The sequence below is a fragment of the Tenrec ecaudatus genome, chromosome 1 (genome assembly GCF_050624435.1).
Source record: "Tenrec ecaudatus isolate mTenEca1 chromosome 1, mTenEca1.hap1, whole genome shotgun sequence".
Classification (NCBI taxonomy): Eukaryota; Metazoa; Chordata; class Mammalia; order Afrosoricida; family Tenrecidae; genus Tenrec; species Tenrec ecaudatus.
Genome location: NC_134530.1, coordinates 142,871,479 through 142,896,651, shown reverse-complemented (window position 1 = coordinate 142,896,651; position 25,173 = coordinate 142,871,479). Strand labels below are relative to the sequence as shown.

At 42.3% G+C, this 25,173-nt stretch overlaps 2 protein-coding genes and 1 pseudogene across 8 annotated transcripts; all 3 read right to left on the bottom strand.

Moving 5' to 3' along the window:
* Window positions 1-2,846: 2,846 nt before the first annotated feature.
* On the bottom strand, window positions 2,847-12,528 carry PRPF38B (pre-mRNA processing factor 38B). Of its 7 annotated transcripts, none has more exons than XM_075558875.1 (6): window positions 11,952-12,515; window positions 9,212-9,280; window positions 8,313-8,464; window positions 8,173-8,233; window positions 6,129-6,352; window positions 2,847-5,844 (listed from the first exon to the last, which is right to left on the bottom strand). In XM_075558875.1, the coding sequence occupies exons 1-6, from the start codon at window positions 12,225-12,227 to the stop codon at window positions 4,998-5,000; spliced, it is 1,629 nt and encodes a 542-aa protein (XP_075414990.1). In that variant the 5' UTR covers window positions 12,228-12,515; the 3' UTR covers window positions 2,847-4,997. The 7 variants fall into 7 exon arrangements, with proteins under 7 accessions (XP_075414990.1, XP_075414999.1, XP_075415006.1 ...); XM_075558884.1 differs by lacking the exon at window positions 2,847-5,844 and adding an exon at window positions 6,935-7,005 and having other exon boundaries at window positions 6,215-6,352; window positions 8,159-8,233; window positions 11,952-12,521; XM_075558891.1 differs by lacking the exon at window positions 2,847-5,844 and adding an exon at window positions 6,935-7,005 and having other exon boundaries at window positions 6,215-6,352; window positions 11,952-12,520.
* Window positions 12,529-17,672: 5,144 nt separating this feature from the next.
* LOC142436960 (large ribosomal subunit protein eL29-like) lies at window positions 17,673-18,183 on the bottom strand. Its single transcript, XM_075540280.1, has one exon. The coding sequence runs from the start codon at window positions 18,168-18,170 to the stop codon at window positions 17,688-17,690; it is 483 nt and encodes a 160-aa protein (XP_075396395.1). The 5' UTR covers window positions 18,171-18,183; the 3' UTR covers window positions 17,673-17,687.
* Window positions 18,184-24,393: 6,210 nt separating this feature from the next.
* LOC142436959 (vacuolar protein sorting-associated protein 29 pseudogene) lies at window positions 24,394-24,927 on the bottom strand (annotated as a pseudogene).
* Window positions 24,928-25,173: the final 246 nt, after the last annotated feature.

Genomic DNA, 25,173 nt, shown 5'->3' with positions numbered 1-25,173 from the left:
AAAAAAATACATGATTATTTGAACAGTAGCCTAGCATAAGGAATTAGGTTCAGGGGATTAATTTATCAGGGTAAAAAGAAGTCAGAGAAGAGAGGATTTGTGATGGGAGCAGCCACTACCTCCTGGGCTAAGGCATTCATTCGCTCCAAGGAAGGAGCATATTTTGGAAGTGTTTCCGAAGACTGAGATTCAGACTTTGTTGGAGGCAGTGTGGGTGTGGGCCACAATTTGCTGAGGTGATGCCGTCCAGGGCTGGGAAGCAGGGGGTGTCAACCAAACTGGCTAGAAAGCCACCCACTGGGGCTCTGCTGAGACTTGTTGGGAAAGCACCTGCGTGGGTGCTAATGAAACTCAATGGAAAGTTGCCCTCGGAGGCTCCAGTTGGTGAGAAGATGGCAGGCCACGGTGAACTTGCTGGGAGGCTGCCTCCCTAGCCCAGGAAGGGGCCACTGACATTTACTGGGGGTAGACAACACGGGGTGCCCTGAATGCCACTGGCCCCTACACACTGCAGAACCAAGAAAAAACTCACCAGCATCATTTAAGGTCCCTTCTGTCATGCAGCACCCCCTCCTGCATTTTCTGACAAAGCTGCTGGCCAAGGAGAAATGTTTACAAGGTCCGGCTTCAGTATCTCAAAGAATGAATGGTGGACTTGGTTGGTGATGGGCACATCCCTAATCTGTGGTCATCTCTGCACAAGGCTTAGTGTAGCTCAATTTGCCAGCACAGGGTCAGGAAATGTTCAATGAACCGATACCTATATTGGCTGTGTGCACCCAGTATCTACGAGTTTCTCTGGTCTCCATTTGTCATGAAACAAGAAATAGATGATGTCCTGCGACCATTACTGGACATTTTGATCAGAATCCTGATAGAAAGAAGGGAAATGCAGTACAGAATTTTAATTATTCAGACTCCAGGCTTCCTGGATCCAGGAAGGTTGGGTGAACCCCTCAAACTATTGCCCTGAAATAATCTGTAAACCTTAAGCCAAAAAATATCCCTGGAAATCTTCTAAAAACCAAACAATTGTTATTTTAAAGTCTTCCCTGAGCAGTCTCTATGGGATTAAATTGCTATCAGCAACTCTAGTTAAGGATCTAATTGGGGCATTGCCTTTATTGAGAACAATTCAGGTGTGAGAACGGTTGCTCCCAAATAATGCAATAAAGTACTGAACTACATAGAGAAACATGCTGTCTCCTGGTGGTTCTATTACTGCCTACGCAACACTCAGGTGACCTCAGCCTTCCTGAGGGAGAGGGAAAGAGTACTTTCCTCAAAGGTGCATTTGCTCCACTCGCATCAGGACTGTCTTAGATTTCGCTAACCTCAGGTGGCTACAGGGCAAAGGAGGGGGGGCGAACGGGTGTCCTGGCACAGCAGGTTAATAAGCATTTGCTGCTAACCACAGGTTTGGGGCTCACACGTTACTCTAACGAATGAGCCTACCAGCTCCAGTACAGATTTAGTCTTATAAACCTTATGAAATTGTTCTGTAACTCAGAATCCACTCACCAGCCACGTAAGCCTTTAGGTTGGGTTCCCAAAACATGGCTTTAGATTGCCTCTTGCAAGGCCAGTTGAAAATTGGTGGACTTCGAGTTGCTGCCCTCTCATAGTGACCCTACAGGAGGGTAGACGTGTCCTTGTGGGTTTCCAAGACTCTTTACAGGAATACAACGGCTTCTTTCACCCAGTGGCTGCTGGGTTTACAAACTGCTGACCTTGCGATTAGCTGTAGCCCATTATGCCTCCAGGCCTTCTTACTGGCAGGCTTAAGGTACTTGGAGATTTGAGTGAATACCCTTGGGCCCTACCCCCTACCATGTGACATCTCACGGCTTGCATGCTATTTGACAATCCCCAAGATCAGTTGCCTCATTCTGTCAATAGGCTGAAAACATCCCTCTAAGTACCCTAAAACATTTTACCTGTGCAATCATTATGGATCATGATGAATAGATTATCATTGCTGGGCTGGAATTTGCATTTTAAGCTGGCTTTGGTGCCAACATTTGTCAGTTGATTTATGACAGTTGTTTCCTACAAACACCGAGAATGATTCTAAAACGACAAGTCCCCTCAGCAGTAGTCATAAAGTGGAATGTGGCGGAGGTCTTGCAGAGTTTAGATCAGGAAGTATTTCCCCTCCCCATACAATCAGGCCATTGAAGCAGCCCTGTAATTTAATCATTCGAGGTTGAATTCAGCCTTTACAAGATAGAATCGAATTAGTACCAAGCTCTAACAATTCTATTGGACAGGGTAGAATAGGCCCTCTAAGTTTCTGGGGCTTTGAACTGTTGGGAGTCACGAGTGGTTTGGAACAGCAGACCCTGGGGGTCGCAGTCCAAGTGATAACTGACACCTGAGGGTTAGCGTAGTTGTTCCTTTCTCATGGGCACTGATGGGAATCAATCTTGAAATTCCATTGAACGGTTTTATTTTTACCACAGGGAGTGGGGGAACGCAGTTTTAAAGTAAGCATGTATCTGGGGGGTTCAAACAAAACACTATACTCATAATTTATCTTTCAAAACAATTATTGCCATTAAGACTTCCCAGAACTTAACATTCTGGTTCACCATGCCACCCATTCCCAAATACTGTGTGCCTAATTGTGCTTCTCAACAAAGTAACTAGCATGAAGGTAATGGAGTAGTTGTTCAGCTAATTTGAATAGCAAGCACATTTTGGGGGTACTTTCATTGTTTGAGAAAATTCATAGGTTTCATTAAATCCCTAAAGAGGAGCCCATAAGGTTAAGAATCATTAATCATGATATATTAAGAGTAATTATGGAACTGAACCAGACTAATAGAATCTAAATGGGCAGCTTTAATGGGCACTTTATATTAAAAATTGAAGACTGAGGAAATACTATGTTAATTGTAAACTCAACACTAGAAAACAGATGCAAAAATACAAATACACGGAAAGATTTTAGTAAGGTGAGAACAAAAACCTTATGGAGACTTTTAAACTCTATAGCTTTTCAAAAGCACTTTTTACATTGTCATAGAAAATCAGATGCAGTTTGTAATAGTTCTTTCATCTCCACGTGAATTCCACATTTCACCTAAAACATACTATTAACATTCCAAGTAGAACTATATTCGAGTAGCACCATTAATTAGGTATACTATAAAAACTCAATGTGAGATAAACTGGCTTAATTTCATTACTAATTTTTCCCCCCTGCTTGGGACATTCTTAGGCATCTAAAATATTCACTTGATTATGTAATTTGAACAGCAAGCTGTCTGAAGCTCCTCTTCAGCAAGCATTTTTCTGCAGTGACATGAAGTAGCACTAAGCATCGATGTGGAGCTCTCGTGCAGGTTGTTTACTGCATCCTTTTAACAGTTTCAAAAGGCAGCTTGGAGGCACACGTTAACCAGAAAAATCACTACATTCCCCACACTTTGATCTGGCATAGCTGAACCTAACCACTTTGGGCCTCTAAGAGCGGAGGAGTTAGTTACCTTGTCGCAGTTTCTTCCAGTCAAGCATTTGAGTCTAAAATGCAGTTTCAAATAAAAAATACTTCAGTAAGCATCTTTGAAGTGCAACAAATTGATGATACAAAGCATCACCCTAGTGCCACACTAACAAACGGAGCTGCCATTCGTAAGAACTCATAAACCACCCACGTCCGTTCTGGTCCACTGGGTTATCTGTAAGATTCACTATCACCTGGGCAATGATACAAAAACGCTGAGTATCGTGTCATTCAAAATGCTACTCTCAAGTCATCACTTTCCACGTGAAAATATTTTTTAAAAAAGTTAACAAACGGGGAAAAGCCAACACCCAGGATAAAGGATTCAATCCAGCATTTATTCCACACTCATGATGGTTCTTGGTAATCAGAATACAAATCATAAGAACAATCTATCAAACAATTCGCTGATAGTTTTAAATAATGCACAATAGCATTACTCTTTAATATTTCTGTTCTAGAGTAAGTTTAAAAACTCAAACAGCAGTCGTCATTATCAATAAAAAAAGTTTTGAATCTTTAAAAAAGGACATTATCAAGCTGCTTCATAATTTATTTTCCATTTATAAAAATGCTTTGGAAGCTTGAGACGTAAATCTTTTTCATCTGTCCCACCCCCTCAAAAGTTTCATGTTAGTATAGGGTTGCTGCAAGAATGCTAGGCTTTAGACATTAATTTTTTCTTTAATATAGTATTTTAAAATCTGAGAATGCAAGAAAGAAAGAGATTACACGTCATGTATCTTTTCAAGGAAAAGGAAAAAGTGAATAAATTTTAGGCCTACTAAGTGTCCCTTTGAGGTAGAATGCTAAAAGGACTTTTGATCAAATCACAGCCTAATTTAAACCTCTGCATCAGAAACTAACTTTTCATAAATTCTCTCAAAGGTAACTGTGGCGTATATAAGTGTAACGTAGTAACAAGAGCCTTCCAAGGTAATATACAGTGGACAAGAATGTTAATCCTACAGATGCTGCCTTCATGTACATTGGATGCACACAGATAATTCTCCTATAATACACATCCAAGATTCAGTCTCGGTCTTTGCATTCTATTACGAAAAGCACAGCCATGCTAAACTTCAGTACACAAACCATAATCCCACACCTACAAAATAAAAATAGAATTAGTGGCAGTTTATTGCCTTATACAAATTTAACCAACATGGCAACCATGCCAAAGGAATCAAAACATTTTCAGGACGTATGTACAGACTGTACATTTTTAAAAATAACACAAACAAACAGTAAGAATGCAAGAACAATCTGTGCAGCATGTGTCAAACTCAACAATTAGGTGAAAACATCAATGCAATAAAGGGGATTACAAAGGCACTTCCCTACACAAAAGAGGAAATGAAAATGCAGCCTAAAGGGATCTTAAAGAACGTATATAACTACTGCACAATTTTAACTCAGGGGGGAATAAAAGCAGATTTCATCAAACATTTATAGGATTCAATGTGATCCACTTTTACAAAAAAAAATCTCACACAGTCTCCTCTTTGTTTTTATGTTTTTCTTGGCTCTCTCGTTCTATACTTTGGCTCCTCTGACGATCCTGTTTGTCTGACTGGTCCTTACTATCACTGTGATCTCGTTTGTGGGAACGTTCTTTGCTTCTGCTACGCTTTCTAGACTTTTCTTTGCCGGGGCTATGTTCTCGTTTCCTTTTTTCAATACTGTCAGTTCTTCCTTGACTGCCACTTCTACTTCGCTTGTTTGATTTTTCTTTACTTTCATTTTTGTGTTTGCTTGACTTCTCTCGGCTCCTGCTTCGACTCCGCTTCCCTGCATTCCTGCTCCTGCTCCTATGTTTCCTCTCTCTGCTTCGACTTCTACTGTGCTTTTTCTCTTTCTTGAATTCCTTTTTGTCTTCTCTGTGCCGTCTGTCATCTTTGTCATCTTTGTGTTTCTTCTCCTCTACATCACCTCTACTCCTTCGTTCCTTGGACCGTTCTCTGGATCGCTCCCGCTCCTTATCTCTGTCCAGACCCCGCTCCTTATCATAGTCCCGATCCCGTCTTCTACCTCTCTCATTTTCTTTCTCTCTTTCTCGATCCCTGTCCCTTCTATCCCCTTTCCTATCACGACTTCGACTGCGACTTCGATGCCTTTCCCTACTCCTGCTACGCCTACGCTCTAATCCCCGATCAGTACTTCTGGATCTTCGCCTTTCCTTTTCTCTTTCTTTGGCTTCACGTTCTAGTCGCTGGCGTTCTTTCTCCCTTTCTAATTCTCTGTCAAAACTAGAAGATCCATGACCCTCTCGATGATGGCTTCTGCTTCTTGATCTTCTGGGGGACCTCCGTGGACTAAGGGATCTCCTGGGAGACCTAAGAAGAAAATGCCAACAGAAAAGTGTATCATAAAAATTTTACTTTCATCAGTATTGTTTACTTAGGTCTCTAGTTTACATACAAATCAACAATTACAGGGAAAACCTGTGTGTTCTTTTTACAGATGCACAGCTACGTTGAGAATACACAGAAAGGCAGAAAGTCACCTTTGCTGGGAAGTCAGGAATTTAGGATGAATGGTATAAACATCTCCTTTCAGTTTACATTAGCTTTCTACAGAGCATATTTATAAAACAAGTATTATCAAGCATTTGTCTCACCTTGAACGTCGGCGCTCAACATGTCTGTCTATCTCCTCAGGGCCTTCCTTCACCTCTTTCTTGATTTTTCTCGGTCGGGTTTTAATCTGTTGATCAATATTCTTCTGAACTGGGACTGGAATTCTTGGAAACAAGGTAGAAAACCACTCCAGTTTTGTGAGAAAAGACCGTAGCATTTCTCCAATGGTCATTACACAGCCTCCACCAGCCTTCACATCTAGGTCCTACAGAAACACAAGAGATACCCTAGCCGTCAAAAAGAGTATTCCAAACGTACACACGAAATCTATAAAAATATCACCATCTTTGGTATCTCAAATATAAAAAAATTGTAACAGAAAAATTTCAATTTGTGTACCTTACTAATCTGGTAATGAATGACACAGCAATACTCGGGCTTAGTGTGTGCATGCAGGTGAGAACAAACCCTGCAGCCTCCTGGGCATAAAGGGACCTGGTCTCTTAACAAAGTCTAAGAAAAACCCCCTACCCTACAGCCCTAAACTACGTGGAACAACTGACTTAAATTCACAGTCCATACCCTAACAAGTACATATTCTTTACTTCTGTGGATGTTTGTACACCTAGCAACACATGAACGACTTCAGACAATTCCTGTCTAAAAGTAGGTAATCTTTTAACAGCTAATATAAAATGAAGCCCTAATAAAACTGGAAGCAATAGCAAACCAACTGCCATGAAGCAGTGAGGTTTCTAATTTAGAGTTATGTAGAAAATAAATAAATGAACAAATAATTGGAAACGCATAATCCATGATGACCATTGTCTCTGAAAAGGGTCATTACCGCATGAAGGCCTTCTTGCTATGCCCTCTCACAGCTCAGGACATGTTAGTCAGCTATTGTCAGTCCCAAACCTATAGTGCAAGCACACAAGGAAAGTGAGATTTGTTATCTAAACAGGAAAAAAGAGCTATACGTAAAACTGCTTGCACTCACACACACTTAAGTGTTCAGATATACAGTATTTTCCAAATATAATCGCTGCAGATATCTAAGGAAGAAAACAATACGTTAGCTTAAATAGAGGACCTTAGATTTGTAAACACAATAAAAAACAGATTTAAATAGAAGCATTCAGAAACAAGCCTAGTACACCACCACTTAGGAACAGGGACATGCTTTAAAAAAAAAAATCTCATCAAGTGAGAAAAAGAAACTTAAGATTTCCATTACAACGAATAGAAAGATTTCCATTATAAGTGCTTTTCAAATTCTTTGGATGTACGTGTACATATATGACTATTGAGACAAAACACATAAAGCTCACTATAAATATGTGTAGTGGTAGGGGTCGATATGTGGACAAAGTACAGTTCATTATTCATTAGAAACTATTTGAGATCTTGGACTTCGCCATGTCAGTTATTTAAATATGACACAGTAAGGTCTTCCAAAGTTACTGCCTTTTCTTTTCTGAAGAGATGTAGTAAGCTCAACTTTGTGGTGTTTGAACAGTACACTAAATTTAGAAAGCTTAAAAAAATCTAAATTATAAGGAGTCAAAAGCTGGAATGAAAATATAACCATTTACTTGTTTTCTCACCCTGATAAAGTCATCTAAGCTCTCAGCCTATTTTAAGCCCAACCCATCTCTTCAATTCTGTGCTTCGATGCAAGGAGAAATACTGATTATTTGTAAGAAGCTAGAAGATAAAGAACGGAAAAGTTCCAGGGGAGAAAAAACTGTAATTAGTATTATATGTATTTGTCTTGTATCGCCTCAATTCTGATCAAAGACCACCTTAAAAAAACCCACTAAGTAACCGGACAAATCAGGATCAATACAAGGAACATAATTTGGAAAAGAAAATTGTCAACAGTTACTAAAACACATTTAAACAATTCATTCAAAAGCAAGGGGGGGAAAATCTTTAGAAATTTTAACCTAAGATATATAAGATCTACATATTTATCTGAAATAAGTTTATATAAAATTTCAGAGGACAATGAACTTTCAATGAAAGCTATTACAGACAAGCGAGTAATCAAAAGAAAACAAATTATTACCCTTGTTGACATACCTCTTCATCATCAAGGAAGGATTCAAACCAGTCCCACAGATCTGTAGGGGGCTGTGTGTACCTGAAATGATAATAGATTAGTAAGTTTATATGCGTAAAAATGAAATGTTGACTGAAGATACAGTTAAGTGGATCCTTACCTTATATACATAAATCCAAGAGCTCGAATATATGGAGAATCTGTATGTGTTATGAGACCCATCACTTGCTTACGAGTTAACTTCAAAGTAAACAATTTGTACAATAAGCAAAAAGCTGTAGAAACAATTCCTCCAGTTCCAACACCTCGAACCTTTAGGGTAGAGTTAAGCAATAAAATATAGTTAAGAAATAAATCCATTTGCAGAGTCCCCACATGGATTAACCCTCTACTGAATTCCCTGGGGCCACTGACTAGGGATGTACACAGTCTTGCGCTCAGACAGTGCCTTGGAAAGTAGATTACTGTAGAGATAGGTTGAAATTTGCCATGTTTTTCCTTTTAACCCATTTTCACTTTGTTCTAGGTTCTAAATTCTATTATCTTCTGCTTTTACTTGCATTGAGATTTTTCTGTGTTCTACTTTGTTGCTAGTTTTTTGGTACAATTTTCTATGTATGAAATCCAGGGCAGGCAAATCTACAGTAACAGTAACTAGATGAATAGTTTCTTAGGGTTATGGCAGGGAAGGCTGGAGGGGAGGGAAATGGAGAGCTAACAATAATTGGTCTAAGAATGAAAATGTTTAAAAAATGTTTTAAATATATTATTAAGAAGAGTTGAGCAACCATCACCACTGAATTGTATGGTATGTGAACTAGACGTCAACTTATGAGTTTTTTAAAAAGTGATTAAGAGATGGTTAATATCACTTGCTTAATCTTACTAAGAACTGAGCAAGCTATAATCTCATAAGTGAGAAGAAAAATAATACTTCCAACCCCATTCCCTAAACACGTAACTTTACATTTTTAAAATTCACAACGGATTAAGATTTTTAGTTTTCAAAAAAAGCTGCCAGACACTCAAAAACTAAAAAATGCACGTACTTCTACTTACCCCTCCGCACATCCCTGTCTGGCCTGCTGTTTTCCTGCTTCCTTTCTCCCACGGCTCAACATGCGTGACCTGAAAATAGAAAAAACGAGCACAACAACAGTCATACTTTGGATTTTTTTTTTAAGTCTGCCTCACGTAAACCCAAGACCATAACTGAACAGCTCTTCCAAACATTTGGAAGTGGGGCATTATGTATATAGTTTTATTTACTCACATTAAGTAAACCATCTTTGAAAATCTGCTTAGAAAATTTATTTACCTCTGTGCAAGAATAAGTATATAGGAAATACTGAAAAGAACTTTAGTAACCATTTAACCTAGTCTTTACACCCAGCAGTTAAAACTACTTGATGTAGCTATTTGCTCTAAGGGCCTAAAAAAGTTTGTGGAAGAATGGAATTAAAACAATGAACATTTTTAAGCTTCTTCACAGATTCAGAGGGATGCATATGGGGACAGAATCAGGTCCCCATATTACTTTAGCAAGACCAAACGTTATTTCAAACTGCTACTAAATACATTTAGTCTCATGTACTTGTAGAAAAATGCTTAACCATATTTGAACTTTGTATCTTTTACTGAGTTTCTTAAACAAATTAATTTTTAAAATGGACCAAAGGCTTCCATTAAAAAAAAAAAAAGGTTTTAAGAAAAATGTAAGATTTAAAGAAAAATCTGTTACAAAAGAAAACTGACTTGAAGAAAGCATTCCAAAACAATGCAGTTACTTCTAAGTCAAAATTCTGGGTAACTTCTTACTTGCACTCTTTTTTTTTTTTTTTTACTTCTTTTCTCTTTTTTTCTTACTTGCACTCTTTAAAAAAAAAATCATTCCTAAGTAAAGATGAAATTACAAAGGCTATCATACCTCCAGAAAGCATGCTTGCTACTCTACTCAATGTGTTCGTTCATTTTCACTTATGTGAGCCAATGCAAAAATTTCCCAAACTACATTAAACATTGGTTATTAAATAAAGTCAGCACGACAGTGTCATCTTTGCTAAAGTGGGCACTCTACAAAAACCACACTTTTATCTAAAAATAGCCACCAACGAGCCTTAGCTCTAAGGCAGCGGTAACTACAATCTATCCTATTCTGCTCAGCAGATGTCAGCACTGTTTTACTGTTTTCTATCCCCCAGGTTGCTATCTAAAAGATGCTCCAAATCCTGATTGTAAGGAGTGAATGCAAATGTAAAGCACACTCAGATAACTTGGACGTCTGGAGAACAAAACCTGGGTCTTGAGTTTGTGACTTTTAAGTAGTTTAATATTCCAATATTCAAAATTGGAAATCAAGCCCTCTCTCTTTTGCATGAACAACTTTTCCTGTTTTCTAACAGAGGCAGCTGCTCGTCAAAATAAACAGGAACTTATTGATCAACTATTTAAATAAAGTTAAGGATTAAGTACTGCTTACTCGCCATACTTGATGATGTTGAAAAGGTCTTCTTACCTTTAAAAAGCTAATAAACCACCAAAAACAGCTAGTTCACAGTATTACATTTAGCCTTACAATGAGCTCATATAAGATTACCAATTTTTTTCTCGCTGTACTATATAAACCCAATGTGGACCTGCACTCAGGTGTAATTTTTATACAAAGATTCTATAAAGCAGTAAGTTATTCTTCCATAATTTAGCCCTTAATTGAGGACGATGTTAAACAGCCCTCACCTAACAGTAGTACAAGAACTCTTTGGCTAAGACCTCTACAAGTACGCCCAGGTCACAAAAATACGTTGGTCACCTCAGATGTTTAGACTAAACACACAAGGTAAACTCTATGAATTACTCCCACTGAAAGTAAAACACCGTTGTGGCCACTAATCGTAGGAGGCCTGGAAGATACACATTTTTTGAACTCCGCATTCGCAGAGCGACATGGCAAATGCCTACCTAGTGGGTAAGAAAAAGGTCTAAAACCAATGGCCAGGGGGTAAAACCGAATTAGCCGTTCATTACACCAGGGAAATGCATTTATGGCGATTGAGCATGATTAATAGTGCATACCTCTACCTGCGACCCTGGGCTGCTCCGAGCCTCGCTGCAAGACTGAGTCAATCCTGCTAACGAAACAGAACTGAGAGAAGAGTGCAGTGAGGAGGCGCCAGGTGAGCTCCCCAGCACAGCCACGCCAGCACCGACCCTGCCGCAGAAGCCCAGGGCCCAGATCATTCGAAATCTGCCCAAATGCACAGGTGGCTGCGCCCTCTTCCTCCTGCCTTCCTGCTGGGAAAAATTCCAGGCCTTCTGCGCACCACTTGGACTGGCACCTCTCCACCCTGAACCCTCCCATCCCGTACGAGGCTCGCAGCGACCACGGCCATTTCCCTGATTGGCTAGATGGTGAGTACCAACAACTCGAGGCCAACGCTGAAGTCACCACACGCCCCGGCCCCGGGGGAGCGGGAGATTCACCAACAGGTTGGCGCTGCGTGGAATTATTTAGACGCCGTAAACTGAAGAGGCTCGAGTTCCTCCCGCTTCCTCTCCCCAGCGCCTCCGGGGATGGGACGCGGGCGACCGCCCCACAGTGGCGGGCTCTCCGGGCCCGAACCAAGGAAGCGGGAGGGCGGCCCCAGGACGACCCCTCCTCAAGACTTACAGGCCGCGGCCCCCCATCGAGCCGACCTTCCCGCACCCACAAACCCTCCGTAGATCTCTGCCCGTTTCCTCCACCCTCCGCCGGCCCGAACTCACCCCGCCCTCCCGCTGCAAGGGCCTGGAGGCTTCGTACCTTAAAGTAGATCTCGTCCACCACCTCGTGGTAGGTCTTGAGCTCGTAAAGCTGCACTTTGAAGTACGGCGACGACAGGATGTTGGTGAGGATCATAGGGTTGAGGTTCATGGTCTTCTCGTTGCCCCACAGCGGCAGCACATTGCCCTGCTTGCCCGAGACGGCCGGCTTGGTGGCGCCGCCGCCGCCGCACTGCTGCTGTTGCTGGACCGAGGCCGCGGCCGCCTGGTGCTGCGGGTGCGAATTGCCTGTCAGCGCGGGGCTGTTGTTGGCCATGTTGCGGCGGAAGGAGGGAAGGAGAAGGGAGGGGGGAGGGGGCCAAGCTCGATCTCGCTCGTCGGGACAACGGTCCAGGACCCTACTCCATGGAACGCTGTCGGGAGAGGGGGCCGCCAGGCTGTGGCCCAGCAGGGTGAGGAGAGAAACTGGGTGCCGGCAGATGGGATCCAGGCCGCGCAAGCAGACGCCGAGATGCAGGCCGCGAGCACTCCCGGTGGAGAGCGAGCCGGCGACCAGAGAGCGCGATCTCTTCCGCCAACTGCCCCTGGGAACAAGATGGCGGGCCGGGCGGATGTGACGCCACGCGTCCCAGAGTTCCACGCGGAGCTACCGGCCAATCAGAGGCGCCCGGGTGGGCTGGACCTGCCTCTTCCTGGTTCCCGCCCCTCCGCGCGTTCTTCGCTCCCTGCCGTTGGTGCTGCGGCAAGCGGAGCCGAGCTCGCCGGGAGTAGAACCAATTGATCTGCTTTTGTGTTTGGCCTGGGGTCCGCTTTCCCTTCCCAGGAACCGGCAGATAAGGATTTGTATAACCGCAGAGTGCTTGCAGATTCGCGACTCCGGCTCCTGCGGAGTAGCCGACGGAGCTTCCGGACTGTTTTTAGACTCTCTGGGAGGGGCTGGTGGTCGAAGACCCACTGCGCCATAGGATTCCGGAGTGAGGGTCCCCCGTCCTCCGCCTGACTAGCGTCCGGTCGCCTGCCTAACTGTGTGCTCGAGCTGCAGTGTATTCAGCTGTAAATCGGGGTAACACCGGGGGCCATTGTAAGTGAGCGTTAAGGGAAGTACTATAGCGGCAGTGCCGAGTAGAATACGACCATCAGGCGTTTCCCACAGTTTAAGACCTTTACATTTTACAGATGCATTCTGAGGGGTAAACTGCATTGCGAAGGAAGGGCTGGGAAACGGGCAAATGTCAGAATCAGTCGCTGCCGTGTTAAGTTAGAATCGGTCCATAGTGTGTTTGATAATTAAGCTAGGCTGCAGGGGACACCAAGGAGCCCTGGTGGTGTAGTGGGCTATGCGTAGGGCCGCTAGCCTGGAGGTCAGCAGGTAGAATCTACCAGGCGCCTGAGAGAGACGAGGCTTTCTGCTAAAGAGAATCCCCCTGGGGTAGTTCTGTCTTGCCCTATAGCGTCTCTGTGAGTTGGCATCGACTCTTTAGCAGTGAGACCAGAGAGCCCACGTGGCGCCATCCTAAAGCACTCAACTGCCAACCAAATGGTCAATGATTGGGACCCACAGCCGCTCCACTGGAGAAAACAGTTTCAATAAAGATTTACAGCCTTGGGAACCCTTACAGACAATTCTGCCCTAGAGCGTCACTGTAACTAAATTACACAACTGAGTTTCGACTTTTTTGCACAGAAGATACTGGCTCGACAGGCAGGTGGGGTCAGATTAGGCAGTTCATCAGCAGAGAACAGCCTGAGCATATCTGCAAGTAGGAAGATTGACCTTACTAGAGGGTAATGAGAGAATGATATCTGCATAGGAATTTGAGCCGTTATGAAGTGTCTGGAACACTAAAATGAGACATTAAGAAGCTGATATTTAAATCCAAGGGTTACATAATTACAGCCAAAGACTCAAATCTATTTTAACGATACTAATATTGCTAATACTTACTGGCTCTAACCCATTCTTGACACAATATTGCCAGAGTCATTGTCCAAAACCTTGGATGCCCCCTCAGTGGCATTCTCCTGTCCAACAGCTACTAAATCTGCATGGACTTGATGGCCTTGAGTGAGTGAATGAATGAGTGACCTTTTCTAGTCATCAAATTTGATTTTGTGTTGTGACACTTTCCATCATTTACCCTTTCCTAAAACTTGAGTTACGGGTTTTGAAGTTGTGATCTGAATTTCAGTGGCACAAAGAGGAGGGTAAAAGGCTAAGGCAAGGGGGAACTGATTACAAGGATCCACATGTGACCTCTTCCCTGGGAGAGGGACAGCAGAGAAGGGGGGAAGGGAGACTCCGGATAGGGCAAGATATGACAAAATAACGATGTATAAATTACCAAGGGCATATGAGGGAGGGGGGAATGGGGAGGGAGGGGGGAAAAAAAAGAGGACCTGATGCAAGGGGCTTAAGTGGAGAGCAAATGCCTTGAGAATGATTGGGGCAGGGAATGTATGGATGTGCTTTATACAATTGATGTATGTATATGTATGGATTGTGGTAAGAGTTGTTTGAGTCCCTAATAAAATGTAAAAGAAACAAAAAAAAAAGGCTAAGGCAAAACCTTGCCGGGAGACCCACAGCTGGATAAAGTGAACCTGCAGGAGAGAGGACAAGCAGAGCATCAAGAAATAAATCGGGAGAAGATGGTATAACAATGCAAGAGGATATAGATAATATTAAACTGTTTAATACAAAGCTGATGATCCAAAAATGTAAACTCCCACCTAATTTACAGTAAAACTGAAATAAAACCATAAGGGAGACTAAGCTCCCCTTCGTTAGTCTTGTGGTGTTTATGGTTTAAAAAAAATAAAAGTTAGCTTTCTTAAGCCAAAACGCAGTATATAGATTTTGGATAAATTAATAAAGTGTGCGACTGAGTCTTACAGTATCTAAATGATCATCTGTCTACTACCTTCTTTATATTGGAGGAAAACTAGAGATTTGGAAAGTAGTTTTCATGTCTTTTCTATTCTTGTTTTTCTTTTCTTTTAAACATTTTATTAGGGGCTCATACAACTCATCACAATCCATTCATGTACATACATCAATTGTATAAAGCACATCTGTACATTCTTTTCCCTAATCATTTTTTTCCTTTTTTTAACATTTTATTAGGGGCTCATACAACTCTTATCACAATCCACACATATACATACATCAATTGTATAAAGCACATCCATACATTCTTTGCCCTAATCACTCTCAAAGCATTTGCTCTCCACTTAAGCCCTCTGCATCAGGTCCTCTTTTTTCCCCCTTGTTTTTCTATACAGTCATTTATACAAAGTTGTTTCCCAACTACCACTGATGAGCCTAACCTCTAATGGTTTATCAATACATTGAAAAAACAAACGAACCTAGATCGTCATTTTGGTGTGTTTTAGCCTCAACAACCAATAGTTTTAGTTCATTGAGTGATATTATAACTGCATAATTCTAAAATTGTTAAAATTACTCCTTAGGATATTTAATATTTTAGTGTAGTTTTGTGATTATTGGATACCATTGAGTCGATTCTGACCCATATCGACCTTATGTACAACAGAATGAAACCCTGCCCGGTGCTGTACATCCTCACAATTGTTCCTGTGCTTGAGCCCATTGTTGCAGCCACCGTATCAGTCCACCTCCCTCAGGGCCTTCCTCTCCTTCACTGCCCCACTACTGTATCAAACATGATTCTTAAGGAACTGCTTTCTCCTGACAACATGTCAAAAGTATGTAAAATGAATTATTGCCGGCTTTGCCTCTAAAGAGCACTCTGGTTGTTCTTCCAAGAGAGATCAGTTTGTCCTTTGAGCAGTCCATGGTACTTTCAATATTCTTCTCCAGCTCCACAATTCAGATGTATGGGTTCTTCTTCAGTCTTCTTTATCTAGTGTTCAACTTTCCCATGCATATGAGACAATTGAAAATACCATGACTTGGATCAGGCAAACTAGTCTTCAAAGTAAAATCCTTGCTCTTCCATACTCTAAAAAGGTCTGGTACATCAGATGCACCTAATGCAATACATCTTTTGATTGCTTTGAGTACTCTTCCATGAGCATTCTTTATGGATCCAAGCAAAACAGAATACTTGAATCTTTTCTTTGTTTATCATGAGGCTACCTATTGGTCCAGTTGTGAAGATTTTAGTCTTTACATTGAGTTGTAATCCATACTAAAGGGTACAAACCTTGATCTTCACCAGCAAACACCTGAAGTCCTCATTTTCAGCACACAAGGTTGTGTCATCTGCTTATCGTAGGTTCAGACTTCTTCCAATCCTGATACCACACTCTTCTTCATATACAAACGGGTACTCCCCAAAACCCAGAATATTATATTCCCCCCAAAGCTATGTATTTAAATGACAAAACAAAACAATCATCACTTTCAAAGGACTCTCCATTATACTTAATACATTTGTCAAATCTACGATTCCATTCTTAGAAACAGTTTTCAGACTCACCTGTTTGGATGGCTGACAGCACCTTCATTTGTTGGTTTGTTTTTTCACCTCTTCTACATCATCAAATCTCTGTCCTTTCACAATCCTCTGCATTCAAGGAAACAAAAAGAAGCCTCATGGATTGAGGTCAGGTGAGTAAGATGTGTGGGCCAAGAGAGGCATGCTGTATTTGCCCAAAACTGGCACACTGAGATCGTTGCGTGAGCAAGTGCATTGTCATTGTGGCAAAACCAGTCCCTTGTCTGCCACAAATCCGGCCTTTTTTTGTTGCACACTATTACCCAGTCGTTTCAGAATCTCTAAATAGTAAGCTCGAATAACAGTCGGACCTGGTGGAATGAACTCCAAATGCCCTATCCCCCTCACATAAAAAAAAACAACAACAAATGAGCATCGTCTTTATCTTTGATTTCACTTGACTAGCTTCTTTGGGGGTGAATGACAAGATAGCATCTTCCTTGGCTCGATCAATGTTTACTTTTGGGGTCATAGGAATAGCACCATGCCTCATCAATAATGACCTTGGACAAAATATCTGGGTTGCTTTAGAGCTGTTCTTTCAAAGCATGGCATGTTTCCAGTCAATGTTCTTTTTGCTGGTATGCCAGAACTGAGGCACAAATTTATAAGCAATCTTTCTCTTTCCAAAATCTTCCATTAAAATTCGCTGACCCGAGCTCCAAGATAGTCCAGACAATTTCCCTACCTCTTCAATGGCCTGTCATTAGTGTTTGAGCACAAGTGCTTGAATTTTGTGGACATTTTCATCCTTTTGGGAAGTTGACAGATGTCCAGAATGAGGTTTGTCATCAGTCAACATTTCACCTGTATTAAAATGAGAAAACCACATTTACACTTGAGTTTTTCCCATAGTGCTGTCCTTGTAAGCTGTGTTCAACATCACAACAGTTTCTGTGCTATTTTTTCCAAGTAGGAAACAGTCATGTGCTGTTCTCTTAAATCAGCAATCACAAAAAATGAGGTTTAAGTGAAATTGCTTTTACAAAAAATTCAGTAAGCTGAGAGAACCTTCCCAGGTGATGCTACTGGGTGAACTTATTTGGAGTGAGTTGCTCGATGCTCACCTAGTGGGAAAATGTGTACTACAAAAGCTGCGCCCAGTAGAGCTATTTCCCTTTTTTTTGGGGGGGGTACCCCCTCATAATCCAACTTCTCTGGTGTATACCTTTCCTGATTTTTTTCCCCAGCGCCACGTGGGTTTATTTGTACAACAAACAGCACAAGAAGACACCAGCGCCATGCAGGCAGCAGCCCAGGGCTCACACCAGTCCCTCTCGCCCTCACAGAGAACTCTACTTTGTGGGAGCCTGGGGGCCTTTGGGAGCTTGAGCTGGAGCAGGGGCGCCTTTGGGAGCTTTTGCTGGAGTTGTGGCCTTGGCTGGAGCATCAGCCTTGCTTTGTGCCTTGGCCTTGGGCCGGCAGAGCCTCAGACCCTTGGCAATACGTGCCCGAGCCCGCTTGCCAAGCTTGGGGTGGGCAATGTAGGCCAGTCGGCTGAGCTTGCGGTTGACGCCCATTGGGATCTTGGCCTTGACCTCTGTGGGCTTCACAAGATCCTTGATGGCCTCAGCACGAGCAGCCGCAGCCTTGGCGTTGTTGGCCTGCATTTTCTTCAGGCCCTTCTTGTTGTGCTTCTTGGCGAAGCGCATGTTCCTCAGGAACTTGGGGTCCACCCCCTTAAGAGATTTGTTTCGTTGTGACCGGGGTTTTTTGATGCCGTTTCTATGCCATTTCCGGGATTGGTTGTGCGTGGTGTGGTTCTTGGATTTGGCCATGTCTGCACCGACGCCTGCAGCTACCAGAACGCCAGGGACCGGAAGAGAGCCCTTTCCTGATTTTAAACCGTGCTGTATTCCCTTGTTCTATTCCCACAATTGCCTCTTGATCCATGTTTAAGCTCTGCATGCGCATAATCAAGTGTCTGAAATTCCCATTCTTCACATAGTTACCCAAAGTTTGTTATGATCCACATAGTCAAATACTTTGGCATAGTCAGTAAAAACACAAGCGAACATCTTTCTAGTATTATGTGCTTTGACCTGAGATTCACCTGACATCAGCAATGATATTCCTTGTTCTGGGACCTCTTCACCACTGTCTTGTCAGTTTGATGTACTGTGGTGGCTTGTGTGTTGCTGTGATGCTCAGCACTATGTCCCTGGTATCTCAAATGCCAGCAGTGTCACTCAAAGTGAGCAGGTTTCAGCAGAGCTTCTAGAATGAGAACAAACAAGGAAGAAGAAATCAACTGCCCATTTGGTAGGAAGTAGCCTCTGAAAACCTTTTGCACAGCTTAGAAACACTGTCAGGTACGAAAGGGATAATGAATTGAAGCCGAATGTTGTCACAGGTACTGTTGGAAGATGGGCGCTAAATGTGACCGAGGAGGAGCTGCATTCTCAGAGTCGACCATGGGGAGTGAAAGGAACAAAGCCAGCGGGAGTGTGGTCTCCATGATCTTCACTTGCTGATGGGACACACTCAAGGTAGAAAGAAATAGCTGCAAAAATCTGCTAACTATTGGAACTTAGAATGTGCAAAATATGAATCTAGGAAAGTTGAAAGACCAAAATGAATTTATATCCTTTAGTGAGCTGAAATGGACTGTATTTGCCATTTAGAAACCGAAAATCATGATTTACTATGCCAGGAATGACACAATCAAGAAGAATGATGATTCATTTTTTGTCAAAACAAGCATTTCAAAATCAATGCTGTCTGTGACAGGATTATATCTATCTGCCTTCAAAGAAATCTAATCAATACAACTATAATTCAAATTTATGCACCAACAAGAAAAGCTAGTGATGAAGAAAGTGAAGAATTCTATCATCATCTTAAAACTGAAATTAATCAAACAAATCAAGAAGCATTGGTGATTATTGGCGAATGGAATACAAAAGTTGGAAACAAAGGGATGAATAATAATTGGAAAATACAGACTTGCTGTTAGAAATGGAGCTGGTGATTGCATGATAGAATTTTGTAAGACAAATACCTTATTCATAGCAAATATCTTTTTCCAACAACGCAAAAGGTGACTATACACAAGGAATTCTCCAGATGAAATACTCAAATCAGATTGACTACATCTGTGGGAAGACACTATGGAAAAGCTCACTATTATCAACTAAAACCAGGCCAGGGGATAACGGACATACCATCAATTGCTCATATGTAAGTTCAGGATAAAACAGAAAATTAAAACAAGTCCACACCAGCCAAAATATGATCTTCAGTCTATCCCACCTGAATTTTGAGATCATCACAAGAACAGATTAGAGGCATTGAACCCTAATGGCAGAACTGATTAACTGTGGGAGGACATCGAAACCATCATGCCTGATGAAAGCAAAGCTTGTTAAAAAGATAGGGGAAAAAAGATCAAAATGGGTGTCAGAAGAGACTCTGAAACTTGCTCTTTAATTGTAGAGTAGAGGAAGAAATGTCTAAGAGCAGAATAGAATTTTCAAAGGGCAGCTCAAGAAACAAAGTCAAATATAATGAAATGTGCAAAGACCTAGAATTATAAAACCAAAAGGGAGGAACACACTCAGCATGTCTGAAACTGACAGAACTCGAGAAACAATTCAAGCCTCGATTTTAAAGATTCTACAGGCAAAATATTGAATGATACAGGAAGCCTCAAAGGAAGATGGAAAGAATACACAGTCACTGTGCCCAAAAGAACCAGTGAACGTCTACCATTTCAGGAGGCAGCATATGAGCAAGAGCTGCTGGTTCTGAAGGTAGACGCTCAGATGAACTGAAAACATTAGCCAAAAAACAAGGAATTGATGGCCTACCAATAGAATTGTTTCAACAAGCTGATGAAGCTCTGGAAGCATTCACCTGTATATGCCAGGAAATTTGGAAGACAGCCACTTAGCCAAGTGACTGGAAAAGATTCTTATTTGTATCTGTTCCAGAGAAAGGTGATCCAATAGAACCCTCAAAAACAATATAATTGATATTGTATGCAAATAAAATTTTGCTGAAGATCGTTCAACAAAGGTTGTATCAGTGCATTGACTGGGTTACTCATTGGGCTACAATCTACAAAGTTGGCAGTTCAAACCCACCAGCCACTCCTCAGGGAAAAGATGGGCTTTCTATTCCTGCAAACAGATGCAGTCAAGGAAACAAATGGGGCAGTTCTACCCTCTCCTATATGGTTGCTATGAGTCATCTTAAACTCAGTAGCAGTGAGTACGGAGTGGGTAAACCTACCAGGCAGCCTCTCCGCGGGGGAAAGAGGAAGCTGTATGTTGTAGGGTTTACAGTCTCAGCAACCCGAAGGAATAGTTTTATGCTACAGGATCACCATGAGTTGGAATGACTAGGTGACAGTGGGTTTTTAGATCGCCTCTAGTCCTGACCATGCTGTGTGCTAGGTGTTTGGCTGCTTACCACAGATGTGAAGTTCAAACCCACCAGCTTGCCCCATAAGAGGAAGATTAGTCTGTCTGATCTTGTATTGCTGGTATCAAAAACTCTACATACGCTCAGAATTAACTTGATGGCAGTGGATTGTTTGGTTAATGATACTGAGCTTCTCCATTGTCTCTTCTCACAGTTTGAGTTTCATGTATTGACATTTATGTATGTTTCATGTCCACTTTATGTTGTTGAAAAGGAATTTGCAATAAAGAAGTTGGTCTTGCAAAAATTCTCTCATGCAATCTCCAGCTTCCCATCTATCAGAAGGCCATACTTTATTTTATTTTAAAAATCATTTTATTGGGGGCTCGTACAATTCTTATCACTATCCATACATATATCATTGTGTCAAGTGAATATGTACATTTGTTGCCATCATCATTCTCAAAACATTTGTCTTCCACTAGAGCCCTTAATATCAGCTGCTTGTTTTCCACCTCCCTCCCCACTCCCCCTACCTCATGAACCCTTCATAATTCATAAATTGTTATTATTTTGTCATATGTTACACTGTCCGACATCTCCCCCTGCCCTCTTCTCTGCTGTCCATCCCCCAGGGAAGAGGTTATGTGTAGATTCTTGTAATCAGTTCCCCCTTTCTATCCCACATTCCCTCCACCCTCCAGGCATCGCCACTTTCACCACTGGTCCTGAAGGAGTCATCTGTCCTGGATTTCCTGTGTTTCCAGTTGCTATCTGTACCAATGTATATCCTCTGGTCTAGCCAGGTTTGTAATTTAGAATTGGGATCATGATAGGGGGGAGGAGGTATTTAAGAACTAGAGGAAAGATATGTTTCATCGTTGCTACCCTGCACACTGACTGGCTCATCTCCTCCCCACAACCCTTCAGTAAGGGGGTGTCCAGTTGGCTGCCAATGGGCTTTGAATCTCCACTCTGCACTCACACTTTTACAATGATATGATTTTTTGTTCCTTGATGCCTGGTCCCTTCAACAGCTCGTGGTCACACAGGCTGGTGTGTTTCTTCCATGCGGACTTTATTGCTTCTGAACTAGATGGCCATTTGTTTATCTTCGAGCCTCCAACACCCCAGATGCTATATCTTTTGATAGCCGGGGACCATCAGCTTTCTTCACCACATTTGCTTATGCACACGTTTGTCTTCATTGATTGTATCAGGAAGGTGGGCACCCACTGATATGATTTTTAGTTCTTTGATGTCTGATAACTGGTCCCTTCTACACCTCGTGGTCAGACAGGCTGGCGTTCTTCTTCCATATGGGCTTTGATGCTTCTCAGCTAGATGTCTGCTTGTTTATCTTCAAGCCTTTAAGACTCCAGGTGCTATATCTTTTGATCGCCGGGCAGCATCAGCTTTCTTCACCACATTTGCTTATGCTCCCTTCTTTGTAAGTTCCTTCCCCCCCATATCTTACACAATCCAATATATATGTATTTACATACAATTCTGTTGTTCGATCCCATCTGTGATAGTTAAGGTTTATTGTGCCAACCTGGTCGATGAACACATGTGGGTTTAATTGATGGGGCAGAGAGATAAATGGCTCGGTGAGCCTTGCCTCTCTGGTCTCTTGTTCTCTGATGGTTGGACCAGTGTGTGGCTGCCTTAGCTAGTTCTCTGCCTCAGCTGACAAGGTTCACTTCCTGTGAGACAACCCTGAGGAGAAGCCACATGGACCTATCCTGATGTAGCCCTGGGTGCTGAGAAGCCACGTGGAGACCCACACCAGCGCTGAGATGCTTACACGTTCACTGATTCAGCTTTCCTCCTGCATTTAGCATTATTGAATGTGTTTTGTGAGTTTGAGGAGGACTTTGTAGATTGGTGTTGGACAGATGGGCTAATGTTGGACTTATGGGCTTGGACTGGACTGGGTTGGGATGCTTTCTTAATGTACACTTATTTACCCTTTATATAAAACTCTCTTCTATAAAATATGTGTTTATGAACTTTGTTTCTCTAGTCTACCCAGACTAACACATCATTGAATGGGGTTATACAGTCATCAATGCTTTCAACTCCCCATTCTTCCCTTCCCCACTTCTCTCTTCCCAGGCTCTCAGGGAACCATTACTCCTGTTACTATTTCTGAAGGGTTATCTATCCTGACTTTCATTTACTGACTGATCTTAAATATACAAATGAACATATGCAAATCTAACATGATTAATAAGTTAAAAACAAATAATAGCCTTAATAGTAAGGGGATGAAAATATTAAAGAACTACAGTTTCTTAAGAGCCACTGTTTAATATACCACATGATATGGGCAATGTTACAAATGATAACACATGCTATTAAAATAGATAATAATAAACAATATTAAAATATGGAATTAAAGATAATTTATTGATCTCAGATACATGTTAATCTGTTGGGAAGTTACATCTCAAACTTTTGAAAATCCATGGGGAAGCACTCATAGGCTTAAAACACCCCATGTTCTTTATGCTTATATCAGGGACAGGGAACTGGGCTGCATGGGTGATGTCAGGCCAGGTCCCAGATGTGATTAGACTTTAGACCTTTCTCTCCCTTTGCTAATTGCTTTTGCTGCAAGGTAAAATCATAGATTGGATGGTCCTGACCAGTCCCTTCTCTGTTTAGCCTTTGCACACCTGTTGCTCTCTTCTAAGCAAAACCATCCCAGTCACAGGGATTTTGCCTGAGCACTCCTTCTTGGTCATGAGCTATACCAGTGACCCTGACTCTCTGGACACAGCCAGTTGGACTGGAAGTAGCATTGATCCACATGGTAGCCAGTCACCTGTGATACAGTTCCATGAGCATAGATGACCAGATTTTGGTCACAGGGTTATGAGAAAGCCATAACAAAGAATGAGCAGGACCTAGGAGGCAGAGAGATCACCGAGAGGGTCTGAGAGTAAGTTCTTGAGTCCCTGTACAAAGACGATGCAGCACCGTCAACTAAATCCCTTGCTCCTAGTCGGGTTGGTTTGAAGACAGTGCACATGGAAACACTGAAGATCTGGGAGCACTTCCTTTAAATCTGTGCCTCTGGTCCCCTTTCCGCCCCATCTGCAAGAGGCCTCTCATTTTACAAACCCAGTGCCGCCAGTGATTCTGACTCCCACGTAGAACAGATCTGCTCCCTAAGGTCTCCCAGACGACAGATCTTACAGCAGCAGAAAGTATCGTCTTTCTCCAAAGGAGTGGTTGGTTTGAACTACTGACCTTTGGGTTAGCACCCCAATTTTTTTGAAGATTAATGTTTATTTCTGAATAAAGTGCACTCAAAAAATCATATTCTTTTCCCTCATGCACTTGTTTTCATAATAAGTTCCAAGGATCAACTTTGAAGGTATTTATCATGATAAAATGTTTCCTAACAGCTGGTCATTTACCCCATGGCGGACAATTTCTCATAGAAATCAAAGACTAAAAACTAAATATAGATCTTACAGGAAGCTTACAACAATTAAGAACCGAGAACATATCGTTTACTGCAAAATGTTATAAAAGCAGTACAATGTAGCTTTAAATGTTTAATTACTTGATTTAAACAGAGGGGACAGAAAACAAACAAATGGAAAAATCAGGACAGGCCTGGCTTTAAGATTTTTTGTATTCTATCCGTTCTACTTTCACATGATCTCCGAGGAGCTGGTACACATAAGTGGCAACAGTAGAAGCTGGAATACCCATCAACACAGATGAAGGCATAATGTTTGTTTGCGAGGCATTCTGTGCTCCAGTGGCAGAACCTGGGTTAGTGTCGACTTGATCTTCATGCTCAAAAGCTTGACATTTGTGGGTATGTCCCGCAATAAGAATGTCCACATCACACTGTCTCTGCGGCAGGGCTAAGCCGGCCATGTTGCCCCCTGGATAACTTGATGTCCATGGATCAAACCAAGCGTGAACTGCCCGGCGGTCAGAGCGTTCTGTTCTGGCTCATTCAGGTTCTCATCGAAGTCTCCTCTCCCAGTAGGAACAGCACCGGCCAGCGTCTTGAGATAGTCGTAGCTCTCTGTGGTGTAAAGGGTCCCTGTGCAGGAACCAGCAGTTCCTTGAATTTAGCCGCAGACTGTTGCAGCAGTGGGGTGTGCAGATCTCATAATACAGCACTGATCTGTGCCCAGCCATCCTGTCAGCGGGCTCCCTTCAGTCACAGCCACCGCCGCCACCCTCTTCCTCTCAGGCTCCCTGGTACCCGGCCTACCTCATCCACCAGCGGCCCAATTCTTAACAACTCTGCCACCAGGCTTCTTTCCACTTTCAGCAGGAGAGGCACACACCCACCGGCCCCAATTTATAATGGTGCAGTTGTCCCTGCGCAGGGTGTGAACGTGCAGTGACACACGCTCAGCACGGGTGTTAGGAGGGGATACA

Excerpts from the sequence above, each read along its gene's own strand:
- PRPF38B (XM_075558875.1), bottom strand. The coding sequence starts at position 12,227 with ATGGCCAACAACAGCCCCGCGCTGACAGGCAATTCGCACCCGCAGCAC. Across the intron at positions 9,281-11,951 it reads TGGACGAGATCTACTTTAAG|GTCACGCATGTTGAGCCGTG; the intron begins GTACGAAGCCTC and ends TTCTATTTTCAG. Across the intron at positions 6,353-8,172 it reads CCTTCCTTGATGATGAAGAG|GACCTAGATGTGAAGGCTGG; the intron begins GTATGTCAACAA and ends GTGTTTCTGTAG.
- LOC142436960 (XM_075540280.1), bottom strand. The coding sequence starts at position 18,170 with ATGGCCAAATCCAAGAACCACACCACGCACAACCAATCCCGGAAATGG.